Below are 15,069 nucleotides of genomic sequence, written 5' to 3'. Positions count from 1 at the left end.
GTTTCATCCATCAGACTGCCAGATGGGTGATGGTGAAGCGTGAATCATTACTTCTGAGAATACGTTTCCACTGCTCCAGTCCAATGGAAGTGAGCTTTACACCACTCCAGCAGACAATTGTCATTTCGCATGGTGAACTTAGGCTTGTGTGGGGCTGCACGTCCATGGAAAACATGTGACGGTGCCACGTTGAAAGTCACTGAGCTCTACAGTAAGGCCATTCTACTGCCAATGTTTGTTTATTAGTGGATTTGGCTATTTCAGCCACACCCATTCCTGACAGGTGTGTAAAATCGAGCACACAGCCATGCAATTTCCATAGACAAACATTGATGATATGGCTGGGGACACTTTGATTCTTGAAAGTCCAATATTTAAAAAACTTGATTGCTGACATGCAAATCCTTTCTGGACTGTATCAACAGTGGACTAATGGAAGAAATACCAGAATATAATTTTTGAGTGGATTTTCCCTTTAAATTCCTTTTTTTTTAGGATTTGGATAATGTGATGAATCGTAATTAATCAAAGCAAATTCTGCAATTAGTTTAATTAAATGTTTGAATTGTTCGATAGACATAATTGTTATTTATAATCAATGGAAACAATTATTTCAGAAAGACTAAATGTATTTCCCTTGTTTTGGGGCGAATCTATCATTCTGTTGTATCTAATTATTAAGTTCAGGTAGACTAGAGGATACAGAGTCAGTAGCCTACAGGTACAGTAGCCTACATACTATCAGACTGTTTTTCAAGTTGAATTGTGTTTATTTTCTACCAATGCTGTAACTCTGAAAAGGGGGACGGAAAATAGATCCTTCTATTCTTCATTTAATCCTTTATCTTTACACATATGTTAACTATTCTTCACTGTGCTATTAAAATCGCATGTGTCTGGGCCATACCATGTCAGCGAAGTAAGTCATGCCCAGGCGATAGGACTTGATGCCCTGGTCAGCCAGCATGTTGTGGACCAGCACCAGTTTACGGTTGGAGATCCAGGAACTCCTGCGCTGAGATTCCTCCACTGGAGAGCTGTAGGACTTTCCTGTAGGGAATCAAAGTCAGTTTATTCAGGGCTCTATTCAGACATGAGAAAAGTTGACCAAAGACCTGAATTGAAACCGTAATAAAGCGGGCTCCCCGCCTCTGTTTTGGTAAAAAGCTGAGGGATAAGGCCTGGAGAAATGTAACCACTCTCAAATTCATATGGATGCAAGGACTGACCATCCATGATATCAAAATTATTGTTTTAACTATGCATGAGGCAATACAGTGTTTGTTTACATTTACATTGTTTACAAACATTGGAGTAAAACAAGGTTATATTTTAGGTTCTGATGGGGTTTGACAGTTGAACTAAGCTTATGAGGCATTTATTAGTTATAATCAATAGGTATATATAATTCATTTATATGTCCAAAAATGGATGTAGCAACTATCTTTAACATGAACTTCAGTAAAAATATATATATATATATTTTATTGATTTAAGTCCATGTTAAGTCTATTTATCTCAAGTCTGAATTGGGCCCTCAGTTAGGAAGCAGTAGAAAACAGCAAAACCAGACGTTCACATGGTGCCTCCAGCTCTTAATTTGAGCAGGATCCTGCCAGAACAGGATCCGGTACTGCTAAGTTTTGGAGGGAGAGGCTATATGGACACGCCTGGTGCCCAAATTGATGATGTATGTTGTGCACAGCAGATTGTGTAGTGGAGTCAAACGGATTCGGTTCAGTCAATTCGGTCAGTCATCCTGATGAGCGCTTCCCAGCTAGCTAATTTATGCTTGTTGTGGCTAGAACCTTTGAAACTTATCTGCCGAAGTTGGGACTTGGGAGAGTGTTCAGAATCAACTACATGGCACCTTGATACAACACTGTTACAATGGTAATGCACCAGCTTGTCTTTAAGGTAGCTAATTGGCATGTCACGGTGACATCCAGATGGTGACCAATACTATTGAGGTAGATACTGTATGTACATATAGGTAGGGGTAAAGTGACTAGGCAACAGGATAGATAATAGACAGTAGTAGCAGCGTATGTGATGAGTGTGGAAGTGTTGGAGTGTCAGTGTAAGTATGGGTGAGTGTGTGGGTAGAGTCCAGTGTGTGTGCATAGTCAAAAAGAGTTCAATCTAGATTGTCTGAGTAACTATTTGGTTAACTATTTAGCAGTCTTATGGCTTGGGGGTAGAAGCTGTTTAGGAGCCTTTACGTCCCAGACTTAACGCTCCTGTACCGCTTGCAGTGCGGTAGCAGAGAGAACAGTCTATGACTTGGGTGGCTGGAGTCTTTGAACATTTTTAGGGCCTTCCTCTGACACCGCCTTGTCTAGAGGTCCTGGATGGCATTACCCTCTAGCGCCTTGCGGTCGGCTACCAAACAGAGTTCGGCCCTCCGTTTCCTGTAGTCCATGATTAGCTAACGCATGCTGCTGTTGTTGCCAGCTACCCCATAAATCATTTAGCTGGGAATGGCTCATCAGGAAGACTGACTGAACCTAATCCAAACGAAGCTTAGCTGTGAGACATACACTATATATACACAAGTATGTGGACACCCCTTCAAATTAGTGGATTTGGCTATTTCAGCCACACCCTTAGCTGACAGGAGTATAAAACCGAGCACACAGCCATACAATCTCCATAGACAATCTCTATAGTTCCAGTGAAGGGAAATATTAACGCTACAGCATACAATGACATTCTAGACGATTCTGTGCTTCCAACTTTGTGGAAACAGTTTGGGGAAGCCCCTTTCCTGTTTCAGCATAACAATGTCCCCATGCACAAAGCGAGGTCCATACAGAAATTGTTTGTTGAGATCGGTGTGGAAGAACTTGACTGGCCTGGACAGAGCCCTAACCTCAAACACATCGAACTCCTTTGGGATGAATTAGAACGCCGACTGTGGGCCAGGCCTAATCGCTCAACATCAGTGCTCGACCTCACTAATGCTCTTGTGGCTGAATGGAATCAAGTCCCTGCAGCAATGTTCCAACATCTAGTAGTTGGCCTTCCCAGAAGAGTGGAGACTATTATAGCAGCAAAAGGGGGACCAACTCCGTATTAATGCCCAAGATTTTGGAATCAGATGTTCGACGAGCAGCTGTCCACATAGTTTTGGTCATGTAGTGTACATTATTAATTTGGGCACCAGGCGTGCTGTGATAGAACAATTACATATTTACCTGATTTGTTTGATATTAATAGTTAGCAATTAATACTGAACAAATAGGAGGATATTTCTGTCCTGTTAGTGTCTGTGTTTTCATGGGCTCCACTCTTGTTCCCTGCAGCTAATATGGGCGTATGGTCACCAGAGATGGCTTGAGCTGACAAATTAGTTAAAGACTGCATTACATAGACAATATGAGGTGGGTGTAACCGAGATAGAGATAGCCAGGAGGAGTTTAGAAGAATTCCTCACTCTCTAAATCATCCTTGCATCTGGGAAACTAAGCCAGAAAGGGGTTAAGACAACGACAGGATGAACCCAGAGTGGCTTATGATGCTCCTTGGTCTGCATGAAGGGGGTTGAACCAACCATGGCTGAGCATTGTTAGTGTCAGCTATTTTTAGTACTCTGCATTTATGTAAAGGTTAGGTTACCTGGTCCAACACTCAAGGGTGGGGGGGTCGACCAGCCTCATTATTGCAATAACTAATCGATATTAAATAGAGATGATTGTTTGAGGAAATGACCAAGTCTCTCTCAGCACTGAATTTCCACGACAGTGTCCATATAGCCAGAGAGGAAGAGGCGAAGCGAGAGACTCAACTCGGCCAAAACTCTGCCTTCTCCAGCAGGTGGTGGTGTTAGTTTCTTTTGCCACCAATCGAGGAGTTTCGAATTTAGCCCCTCAAAAATGGAATGGTTTATTGGCCCTTATATGGTTTATTTGATAGAATAGAAGTTCTGTAATGCTTAAGTTGTTACAAGTATACTGATTGACTCCTTGTTAATTCTCTTGCCGATATTTTCAGAATTGATTTGTGTGGGCCGTGAATGTTCTTATGTTTGTGCAACTTTGTAGGCTATGTTTTGAAACCAACAAGTGGCCTTTGCTGTGGTGACAGAGAGAGAGAGAACTGTGCTTCTAGCCATCTCCCTACCTCTGCTCTGATAGACATAAGCCTGCGACTCTCTCTCTATCTCTCTCCAGTGTTGCACTGCATAATTTACTTTAAATGATCTAATATGCCCATTTGTTAGATTTCTCCCCGTATAGAATTGTAGGTTACTGTTATGCTTAGGTCTAGATACGCTTGATAGGCTTTGCGACATGTTTACCTGAATGCTGGCCTATAGAGAGCAGGCGAGGATGCATCTGCACTTTGAAGAATAGACAGACAGTAGCCCACTTAAGCCACAAAATGGAAAACCAACTGAAATCTTTTCGGGAACATCAATATTGGCATGTTTAATAAACAACAAAACTAATTTCATTAAACTGGTGAGAGCTCTTATTTCTGCTCTTTCTATAATAATAATACAAATTAAGCGCTGGGTGCCTCTATTAAATATACGCCTACAATAACAAGATATGCAGGCTGTGAGTATGTCACAATCGTCGTATGGTGAAAGAGAGGAGGACCAAGGCGCAGCGTGATAATGATACATCTTCTTTTATTGAAGACGAACACGAAACTAAAGACACTATACAAACTAAACTAAACAAAACAACAAACGTGAAGCTATACAAACAATAAGTGCATCCACTGGCAACTTACACATAGACAATCACCCACACCCTACCTAATGACTATGGCTGCCTAAATATGGCTCCCAATCAGAGACAACAGTAGACAGCTGTCTCTAATTGAGAACCAATCTAGGCAACCATAGACTTACATAAACACCTACAATGAACACAACCCCATGAACTCTACAAACACCCCCTAGACAATACAAACACCCTAGACGAGACAAAAACACACAAACATCCCCCATGTCACACCCTGACCTAACTAAAATAATAAAGAAAACAAAGATAACTAAGGCCAGGGCGTGACAGAGTAGCTCCATAAATGTTTTATTTGTATGAAGTAGCTCTTATGAAAGTAAAGGTTGGCGACCCCTGCTCTACATCATCTTTAACAGGACAATGAGAAAGAAGAGGTTCAGATTGACAGATAATAAACATGAAGAAAAGAGGAGAGAGTCACACACTCCATTATTGTCAATGATAAGAGGCTGAAATGAAATAGGCTAGAGATGCATCTCTTACCAAACTTCAGTTTCCAGGCATGGAACTCCAGGTCCTCCAATGAAAGGCTAGCTGCGCTCGTCACTGCCAGAGCAGCAGCCACAACTACCAACAACTTCATTCTGAGGAGAAAGACAGCAGAGATTTACTGAGAATTTGGAGACTGATATCATACAGGAGGCTATGCACCAGATGTTTCTCTTTATCTCACTCTCATACTGTATACAGTCTTTCTTTTCTCTGTTTCTCTCTCTCTTTCTTCCTCTCTCTGTCTTTCTCTCTCTCTCTCGCTCTGTCTCTATCTCGATGTCTATCTTTCAATCAATTTTTTCATCCCATCTCAGCCACAGGAAGTGTGTGTGTGTGTGTGTGTGTGTCTGTGTGGCTGCTCACCTGTGTGTGTGTGTGTCTGTGTGTCTGTGTGTAGGATGTCTTGAAGCCACTGGCTGGTGATGGACGCCTGTCACTCTGTCCTCTGCTTAACTTCGGGATCCGTGTCCCCTTCCACGGGACTGTTGAGCTAACATAGGCTAATGCGATTAGCATGAGGATATAAGTAACAAGAACATTTCCCAGGACATACACATATCTGACATTGGTAGAAAGCTTAAATTCTTGTTAATCTAAATGCACTGTCCAATTTTCAGTAGCTATTACAGTGAAAGAATACCATTGCTATTGTTTGAAGAGAGTGCACAATTTTGAACATGAAAAGTTATTAATAAACAAATTAGGCACATTTGGGCAGTCTTGATACAAAATGTTGATACAGAAATGCAATGGTTCATTGGATCAGTCTAAAACTTTGCACAGACCAGAGCATGCTTACCAGTCAATTTACTGATATAACCAGGTGTGGGGAAATCATGCTAGAACATTTGCATGGCAAACAGGTCATTGCTTTAGGAAACATCTTGTCAGACATTTTTTATTGTCGAAGGATAGCCTGCAATTTCATTGCACATTGATCTTTACAGTATGTTGTGACAGAGTAAAACAAAGTATCATTAATGTCTCATTGATTGACTAACGCAAATTCAATTTGTAATCAACCACAACTTGAAACCATGTTGTTTTTGTCGGTGTTTGGTTTAAACCTACGGTCAATTAAGATGAGAACTGCATATGTATGTCAATTAATTTCTGCTAAATAAAAAAAAAAAGCTATCTTGATGCAACATGATTACATTGCAGTAATAACAAAAGGTGGAATAACATGGAAACAATATTGACTCGACCACTTTGTTTCCGGTGCAGATGTAAGCCTACATCTACCGTTGTGTGGTTTGTCTGTTTGATTTTGTGTTTGTTTGTTTCCATACTCTTAGTAGTCACACAAAATTGGGTGCGTTTCATTTTCTGTCCAGAGTTTCTGTCAACGGCTTTTTCAGCTATTTGCAAGAAATGACTAACCCATTATATATAAAAAGGTTTTCGTTACCCTGTTTCTCATCTATCAGTGGGTGGTGTGATGGGTATATGTGGTGCTCTCCACTACCACATCTTCCTGTAATGTCTACTGGATTGTTTCTGTGGTGCCCAGTCCAGATGTCCTGTGGTAATAGTCATGGTAATTCGTCTTACCTTCTCTTCAAGTAACCACAGGTGTTAGGGGAAGCTGGGAGGGCATAAGAGGAACACACACACGTGACGTCACAGCTGTTTGAGTGTCAACTGCATGCTACACATCTTGAGGTTCGGGTCATCTCACTGGAAACACATGGGAACAAAAAGCCTGTTGACAGAATTTACTTCTCAGAAACATTTACCCATAACAGAGCAACTTCTATGTCTCTTATTCATGGCTCCGTACATTTTGTATTTTTAGCGAAAACGTACATTTATTACCATCAGTATCAAATAGCAACACCTTAGCTAAGATAGTTTTTAGAGAACTCCTGCACCATCACCCTGCTATCGTTCTAATCTTGTGTGAGTTCACGCCACAGGTAGGTCTATTGAGGGACAAACCGACTTCTGTCGATGAACTATTTTTGCCTGCTCTAATCAAAAAGATAGCTTGCTCTTTTCAACAACAGTGCAGCACATCCTGTCTACCCACAAACTTCCTGTTAGAAGTTCAGGTTGGAGACTTTCCCTCTCAAATGTTTTTCATCTACCTCCTTTTACCTGTCTCTTAACCGTAGTGTAATTTTTCGAGTTGATCTTATTTGCTGTTGAAATATTAATAAATGATGATAGTGACATAAGTAGTACGTTACCAAAAGTGACATATATCTAATATGTCAGCTTCAGTGACACCTAATATGTCAGCATTAGTGACATATCTACAATGATTAAATGTCACTATTTTTGACATAACTTTTCCAATGGTGAATTTCTGCATGGCCATTGTAGGTCAATGGTCGTCATGACGGGAGTGGACGTGGGTGTGCTTGCAAGTCACAAGACTTACCTGTCAAAACAAAAAGCCCCAGATAATAAAATATAGTAAAAATGTAAATGAAAACGTAAGCCAAACACTGTGATCAGAATGGCATGAACTCATTAAAACCTTTATTTATTTATTTCCGGTCTGATCCATTTTGGTAGGAAGGTAAGGTACAGTGCATTCGGAAAGTATTCAGACCCCTTGACTTTTTCCACATTTTGTTCCTGTACGTTACAGCCTTATTCTAAAATGTATACAATAAATGTTTTTCCTCATCAATCTACCCACATTACCCCATAATGACAAAGCGAAAACAGGTTGAGAAATTTGTGCGTATTTATATCAAATAAAAAACGTATTTACATTAGCATTCAAACCCTTTGCTATGAGACTCGAAATGGAGTTCAGGTGCATCCTGTTTGCATTGATCATCCGTGAGATGTTTCTACAACTTGATTGGAGTCCACCTGTGGTAAATTCAATTGATTGGACATGATTTGGAAAGGCACACACCTGTCTACAGTATATAAGGTCCCACAGTTGACAGTGCATGTCAGAGCAAAAACCAAGCCATTAGGTCAAATGAATTGTCTGTAGAGCTCAGAGAAAGAATTGTGTCGAGGCACAGATCTGGGGAAGGGTACCAAAACATTTCTGCAGCATTGAAGGTCCCTAAGAACACTGTGGCCGCCATCATTCTTAAATGGAAGAAGTTTTGAACCACCAAGACTCGTCCTTGGGCTGGCCGCCCTGCCAAACTGAGCAATCGGGGGAGATGGACCTTGGTCAGAGGTGACCAAGAACCCGATGGTCACTCTGAAAGAGCTCTAGAGTTCCTCTGTGGAGATGGGAGAATCTTCCAGAAAGACAACCATCTCTGCAGCACTCAAACAATCAGGCTTTTATGGTAGTGGCCAGACGAAAGCCTCTCCTCAGTAAAAGGCACATGACAGCCCGCTTGGAGTTTGCCAAAAGGCACCTAAAGACACTCAGACCATTATCTGGTCTGATGAAACAAAGATTGAACTCTTTGGCCTGAATGCCAAGTGCCATGTCTGGAGGAAACCTGGCACCATCTCTACGGTGAAACCAACATTCTGTGGGGATATTTTTCAGTGGCAGGGACTGGGAGACAAGTCAGGATCGAGGGAAAGATGAACGGAACAAAGTACAGAGAGATCTTTGATGAAATCCTGCTCTAGAGCGCTCAGGACCTCAGACTGGAGTGACAGTTGACCTTCCAAAAGGACAATGACCTTAAGCACACAGCCAAGACCACGCAGGAGTGGCTTCGGAACAAGTCTCTGAATGTTCTTGAGTGGCCCAGCCAGGGACCAGACTTGAACCCGATCTAACATCTCTGGAGAGACCTGAAAATTGCTGTGCAGTGACGTTCCCCATCGAACCTAACAGAGCTTGAGAGGATCTGTAGAGAAGAATGGGAGAAACTCCCCAAATACAGGTGTGCCAAGCTTGTACCGCCATACCCAAGAAGACGCAATGCTGTAATTGCTGCCAAAGTTGCTTCAACAAAGTACTGAGTAAAGGGTCTGACTACTTATGTAAATGTAATTTTTCAGGGTTTAAAAAAAAAAAAAATTGCACAAAAAAAAGAGTAAAACCTCTTCTTGCTTTGTAATTATGGGGTATTGTGTGTCGATTGATGAGGGAAAAAAACTATTGAATCAATTTTAAGATAAGGCTGTAACGTAACAAAATGTGGAAAAAGTCAAGGGGTCTAAATACTTTCCGAATGCACTGTATATGTATGTGTGTTTTACTGTATTTTGCTGATATTTCTTTTCAAATAATGTATACTGTAGTTATCAAAATGAGCCCAGGGCTTGTGGGGGAGGTGTACTGTCACCTAAGCCACATAAAGTGACTTTCTGAATGAGATAGTGAGACAGACAGACCAGCACAGTCTTACAGTAAAGCCGCCACACACACACACACACACACACACAGTGGTGAAAAAAGTACCCAATTGTCAAACTTGAGTAAAAGTAAAGATACCTTAATAGAAAATGACTCAAGTAAAAGTGAAAGTCACCCAGTAAAATACCACTTCAGTTTACGTCTAAAGTATTTATTTTTAAATATACTTAAGTATCAAAAGTAAATGTAATTGCTGAATTATACTTAAGTATCCAAAGTAAAAGTATAAATAATTTCAAATTCCTTATATTAAGCAAAGCAGACGGCACCATTTTCTTGTTTTTTTAACATTTACGGATAGCCAGAGGCACACTCCAACATAATTCACAAACAATGCATTTGTGTTTAGTGAGTCCGCCAGATCAGAGGCAGTAGGGATGACCATGTGTTCTCTTGATAAGTGCGTGAATTGGACATTTTCCTGTCCTGCTAAACATTAAAAAAGTAACAAGTACTTTTGGGTGTCAGGAAAAATGTATGGAGTAAAAAGTACATTATTTCCTATAGGAATGTAGTGAAGTAAAAGTGAAAGATGTCAGAAACATAGAAGTAGTAAATATAAAATATATATATATATATATTAAATATCTTACACCACTGCACACACCCACGCATGCACGCACAGGCAAGCAGGCAGGCCCACGAACACGTTCACAGCAGTCTGCTGCTAAACCACTGAACACCTGTGCTATGTGAGTTGTGTGGGTGCATAAAGATTACAACCTATGCTGCATTTACAGCTGGAGTCAGGTGACAAGTCTGCAGGGGTACGAGGTAATTGAGGTAGCTATGTACATATAGGCAGGGGTAAAGTGACCAGACAAAGGATAGATAATAGACTGAGCAGTAGCAGCAACTTGTGAGTGCATGTGTGTATGAGTGTGTCTCTGACACCGCCTGGTATAGAAGTCGTGGATGGCAGGGAGCACGGCCCCAGCGCCATGTGGTCGGGTGCCTTGCAGTTGCCGTACCAAGAGGTGATGCAGCCAGTTAAGCAGCTCTCAATGGTGCAGCTGTAGAACTTTTTGAGGATCTGAGGGCCCATGCCAGATTTTTTCCACCTCCTGAGGGGGAAGAGGTGTTGTTGTGCCCTCTTTACAACTGTGTGGGTGTGTGTGAACCATGTTAGTTCCTGATGTGGACACTAAGGAACTTGAAGCTCTGGACCTGCTCCACTACAGCCTTATCGATATGGATAGGGCGCGCTCGTCCCTCTGTTTCCTGTAGTCTACAATCAGCTCCTTTGTCTTGCTGACGTTGAGGTTGTTCTCCTGCCAGGTCACTGACCTCCTCCCTGTAGGCTACTTCATCGTCGTCGTTGATCAGTCCTACCACCGTAGTGTCATCAGCAAACTTGATGATGGCGTCGGAGTCGTGCCAACCCATGCAGTCGTGGGTGAACAGGAACTATAGGAGGAAACTAAGCACACGCCCCTGAGGGGCATCTGTGTTGATGGTCAACGTGGCAGATGTGTTGTTGCCTACTCTCACCGCCTGGGGGGGGGCGACACGTCAGGAAGTCCAGGATCCAGTTGCGGAGGGAGGTGTTCAGTCCCAGGGTCCTTAGCTTGGTGATGAGCTTTGAGGGTACTATGGTGTTGAACTCTGAGCTGTAGTCAATGAATAGAATTCTCATATAGGTGTTCCTTTTGTCCAGGTGGGAAAGGACAGTGTGGAGTGCAATTGAAATTGTGTCATCTGTGGATCTGTTCGGGCGGTATGCGAATTGGAGTGGGTCTAGGGTTTCCGGCATGATGGTGTTGATGAGACATGATCAACCTTTCAAAACAGAGCATGACAACAAATGAGTGCATGCTGCAGCACAGGAGACGTTTTGATTTGAATATTTTACTAGGTAAGTCAATAAGGACAAATTCTTATTTACAACGACACGACAGCCTACCCCAGCCAATCCCGGACAACGCTGGGTCAATTGTGTGCTGCCCTATGGGACTCCCAATCATGGCCAAATGTGATGTAGCCTGGATTCAAACCAGGACTGCAGTGACACTTCTTGCATTGAGATGCTGTGCCTTAGACCGCTGCACCACTCAGGAGCACCCCCGAGTGGTGCATACAGGCTATTGGTAAAAAAGAGGATAGTTAGGAACAGTGCTAAATTTGTCTACCAACTGTAAAAATTGAGCGCAACAGAACCAGTTACAACTGAAGTATCTAATCATAAATGAATGAGAAAAAAAACAGCTATTCATTTTTTAACACAGCAGCCGTTGATCATCAGGTAGGCCTATATGCACTTGTAAAACAAAAAATTTTTGGGAAACTTTTTATTCCATGATATTGTTGTTACAAAATAGATTTGTGTTGACTGTGATTTGGGCATGGGAATATAACAGTATCTGCTAGGCTAAATTAACAAACTAGGCATGCAATGCTCACCGCATGATCTCCTTAATAAGTGAATTCAAAGGCACTGTAGAATGACTATAGCCTAATATGGCATTTTTTGTTTCATTGTTATTTATTTTATTTTATACAACCTAAATGCAAAATTATTTTAGGAATAAGGTTTTTTTGAAGCCAGAAGGAGGCTAGTATCAGCTATATTTATGGGGGGGCAGGTATCCTAGTGGTTAGAGCGTTGGACTTGTAACCGAAAGGTTGCAAGATCAAATCCCTGATCTGACAAGGTAAAAAGCTGTTATTCTGCCCCTGAACAAGGCAGTTAACCCACTGTTCCTAGGCTGTCATTGAAAATAAGAATTTGTTCTTAACTGACTTGCCTAGTTAAATAAAGGTTAAAAAATATATATATATAAAAAATGCTGCTGCTTAAAAATCCTCTGCCATCAACTCATGTTTCAGCATGATAATGCACGGCCCCATGTCGCAAGGATCTGTACACAATTCCTGGAAGCTGAAAATGTCCCAGTTCTTCCATGGCCTGAAGGCTCAACATACATGTCACCCATTGATCATGTTTGGGTTGCTCTGGATCGATGTGTATGACAGCATGTTCCAGTTCCCGCTAATATCCAGAAACTTCGCACAGCCATTGAAGAGGAGTGGGACAACATTCCACAGGCCACAATCAACAGCCTGATCAACTTTATGCGAAGGAGATCGTTGCGCTGCATGAGGCAAACATCTGGTCACACCAGATACTGACTGGTTTTCTGATCCACTCCCCTACTTGTTTTTTTTAGGTATCTGTGACCAACAGATGCATATCTGTATTCCCAGTCATGTGAAATCCATAGATTAAGGCCTAATGAATGTATTTCAATTGACTGATTTTCTCATGTGAACTGTAACTCAGTAAAATCTTTGAAATTGTTGCGTGTTGCGTTTATATTTTTGTTCAGTATAGTTCACTCGCATTGGCGGATGGCATTTTGTTTATCTGGAGTGGTAATGGGAACTCTCCACCAGATGGCAGCACTGTCCACACTTACTGCAAGGTAGTGGTTTGCATTGACACCTCTGCCTCAACACATGCAAAACAATTGTTTTTGGAAAAACTATAAGGGAAGTGAAGTGAGAAGTTCACTACCAGGCTAATGTAATACAATTCCCATGCGATGACCAATTAAAATGAGAACATACACTGAGTGTACCAAACATTAGGAACACCCTCAATTCGTCGGGGCATGCTGGCCCATGTTCACGCCAATGCTTCCAACAATTGTATCAAGTTGGCTGGATGTCTTATGGTTGGTGGACCATTCCTGATGTGAAACTGTTTAGCGTGAAAAATCAAATCAAATCAAAGTTTATTTGTCACGTGCGCCGAATACAACAGGTGTAGACCTTACAGTGAAATGCTTACTTACAGGTTCTAACCAATAGTGCGAAAAAAAGGTGTGTGTGTGTGTGTGTGTGTGTGTGTGTGTGTGTGTGTGTGTGTGTGTGTGTGTGTGTGTGTGTGTGTGTGTGTGTGTGTGTGTGTGTGTGTGTGTGTGTGTGTGTGTGTGTGTGTGTGTGTGTGTGTGTGTGTGTGTGTGTGTGTGTGTGTGTGTAAGTAAAGAAATAAAACAACAGTAAAAAGACATTTGAAAATAAGAGTAGCAAGGCTATATACAGACACCAGTTAGTCAGGCTTATTGAGGTAGTATGTACATGGAGGTATGGTTAAAACCCAGCAGTGTTGCAATTCTTGACACAAACCGATGTGCCTGGTATTTAAAAATGTTGTCTGGCCCATTCTCCCTCTGAATGGCACACATACCCAATCCATGTATCAATTGTCTCAAGACTTAAAAATCCTTCTTTAACCCTCTAGAATCTAAGCCCTGTCTAAGCCGGAGGAGGGAGAAGTGTTCTAAGCAAACATTTTGGAATTGTTTTAAGATGGTCATTACAAAGATTATTTAACTATTTGATTTAGTATTTTAAGAACCCGTAATGGATGAAACAAAAACGTAATGGATGAAACATTGAATTTGGCTATACTGGTATTAACCAATAGAAACGTATTGAATAACAGATTCCCTACATGGAACAATTAAAACATTATCTAAAGGAAGTTTGTTCTGAAGTATCTGTCCTATATCTGAGAGATATAAGATAGATCAAGAAACTATTTGTATGTCTTTTTTACATGTATTTATCCCCTTATTTTAGGCACTAAACTATCTCCATAAATACCTCCATTCGGTCTATGTCATGGAAGGAGCAGGTGTACATCTCAGTGTGCATCTCTGGTGTAGCTAAACAATATGCTGTTACATGTTCTTTAGGTCATTACAGTTGTAGTGGCAGATTGGATATATAAACATTTCTATGCTTGCATCGTAGAATTACATCTTAGAACTCTAATTAATTCATTTGAAGTATTTGAATATGATCTTTGTGGCTTAAATGGGATATAAAATACCCTATGCTTATACCGTTTACAAAACTGTATACCTTATAATATACCTTTTGTAATTGTGTGGCTTTAAGTTGTCTGACAGAGGGTGCTTTTAGCAACAAGATACAGTTCCTCAAAAAGTCATTCCAACTTGATTACTTTACATGTGTTTTTCCAAGACTCGGGGCCATGGTCGTGTCCCAAATGGCGCCCTATTCACTACTTTTGACTGGGGCCCGTAGGGCTCTGGACAAAGGTAGTGCACTGCATAGGTAATAGGATGCGATTTGGGACTCAGCCAGTAACATACTTGGCTGCTCCCGAGTCGCTCAAACATAATGTCCATCTAAATGAACATGTACGATGCTTGGCATACTTACACAATTTGATTATCATCCGGATCAATAGTGCAGCAACACTTGTGCATAACTGGGAGGGTTGGAGTCATCTCTGATTACACGTGATTGGAATTCAAAGCTCGTTTCCACTTCATAGGTGTCAAGGTGTCAAATGGAAGTGAAACAGAATGTCTTTGGAGGTGTTTGGATTATTTGGATTATTTTAGATTTTGGAATTGAATTCTGTTTAAATTTACGCCCCACAAAACTATGTTGTTTACATTGATAACTCAATCACGGTCATTTCAAGTGTGACATATCTTCAGGCCTTCACTAGCTTTCCCAGCAGGCAAAATGTGACATGTAATGTAA

The 15,069-nt window shown here is 41.2% G+C and overlaps 1 protein-coding gene across 1 annotated transcript in view; it reads right to left on the bottom strand.

Moving 5' to 3' along the window:
- Positions 1-5,565, bottom strand: part of LOC139530557 (procathepsin L-like) — a 51,543-nt gene extending 45,978 nt beyond the window's left edge. Inside the window, exons 1-2 of the mRNA XM_071327076.1 lie at positions 5,238-5,565; positions 908-1,050 (exon numbers count right to left, since the gene is read on the bottom strand). Of these exons, the coding sequence (XP_071183177.1) occupies positions 908-1,050; positions 5,238-5,337 (243 nt within the window). The 5' untranslated portion in view covers positions 5,338-5,565. The remainder of the gene's footprint in view (positions 1-907; positions 1,051-5,237) is intronic.
- Between the last annotated feature and the right edge of the window lie 9,504 nt (positions 5,566-15,069).

This window comes from Salvelinus alpinus, chromosome 9, assembly GCF_045679555.1.
Source record: "Salvelinus alpinus chromosome 9, SLU_Salpinus.1, whole genome shotgun sequence".
Classification (NCBI taxonomy): domain Eukaryota; kingdom Metazoa; phylum Chordata; class Actinopteri; order Salmoniformes; family Salmonidae; genus Salvelinus; species Salvelinus alpinus.
The sequence above is the reverse complement of the archived record's forward strand: the minus strand, read 5'-3'. Positions and strand labels throughout refer to the sequence as shown.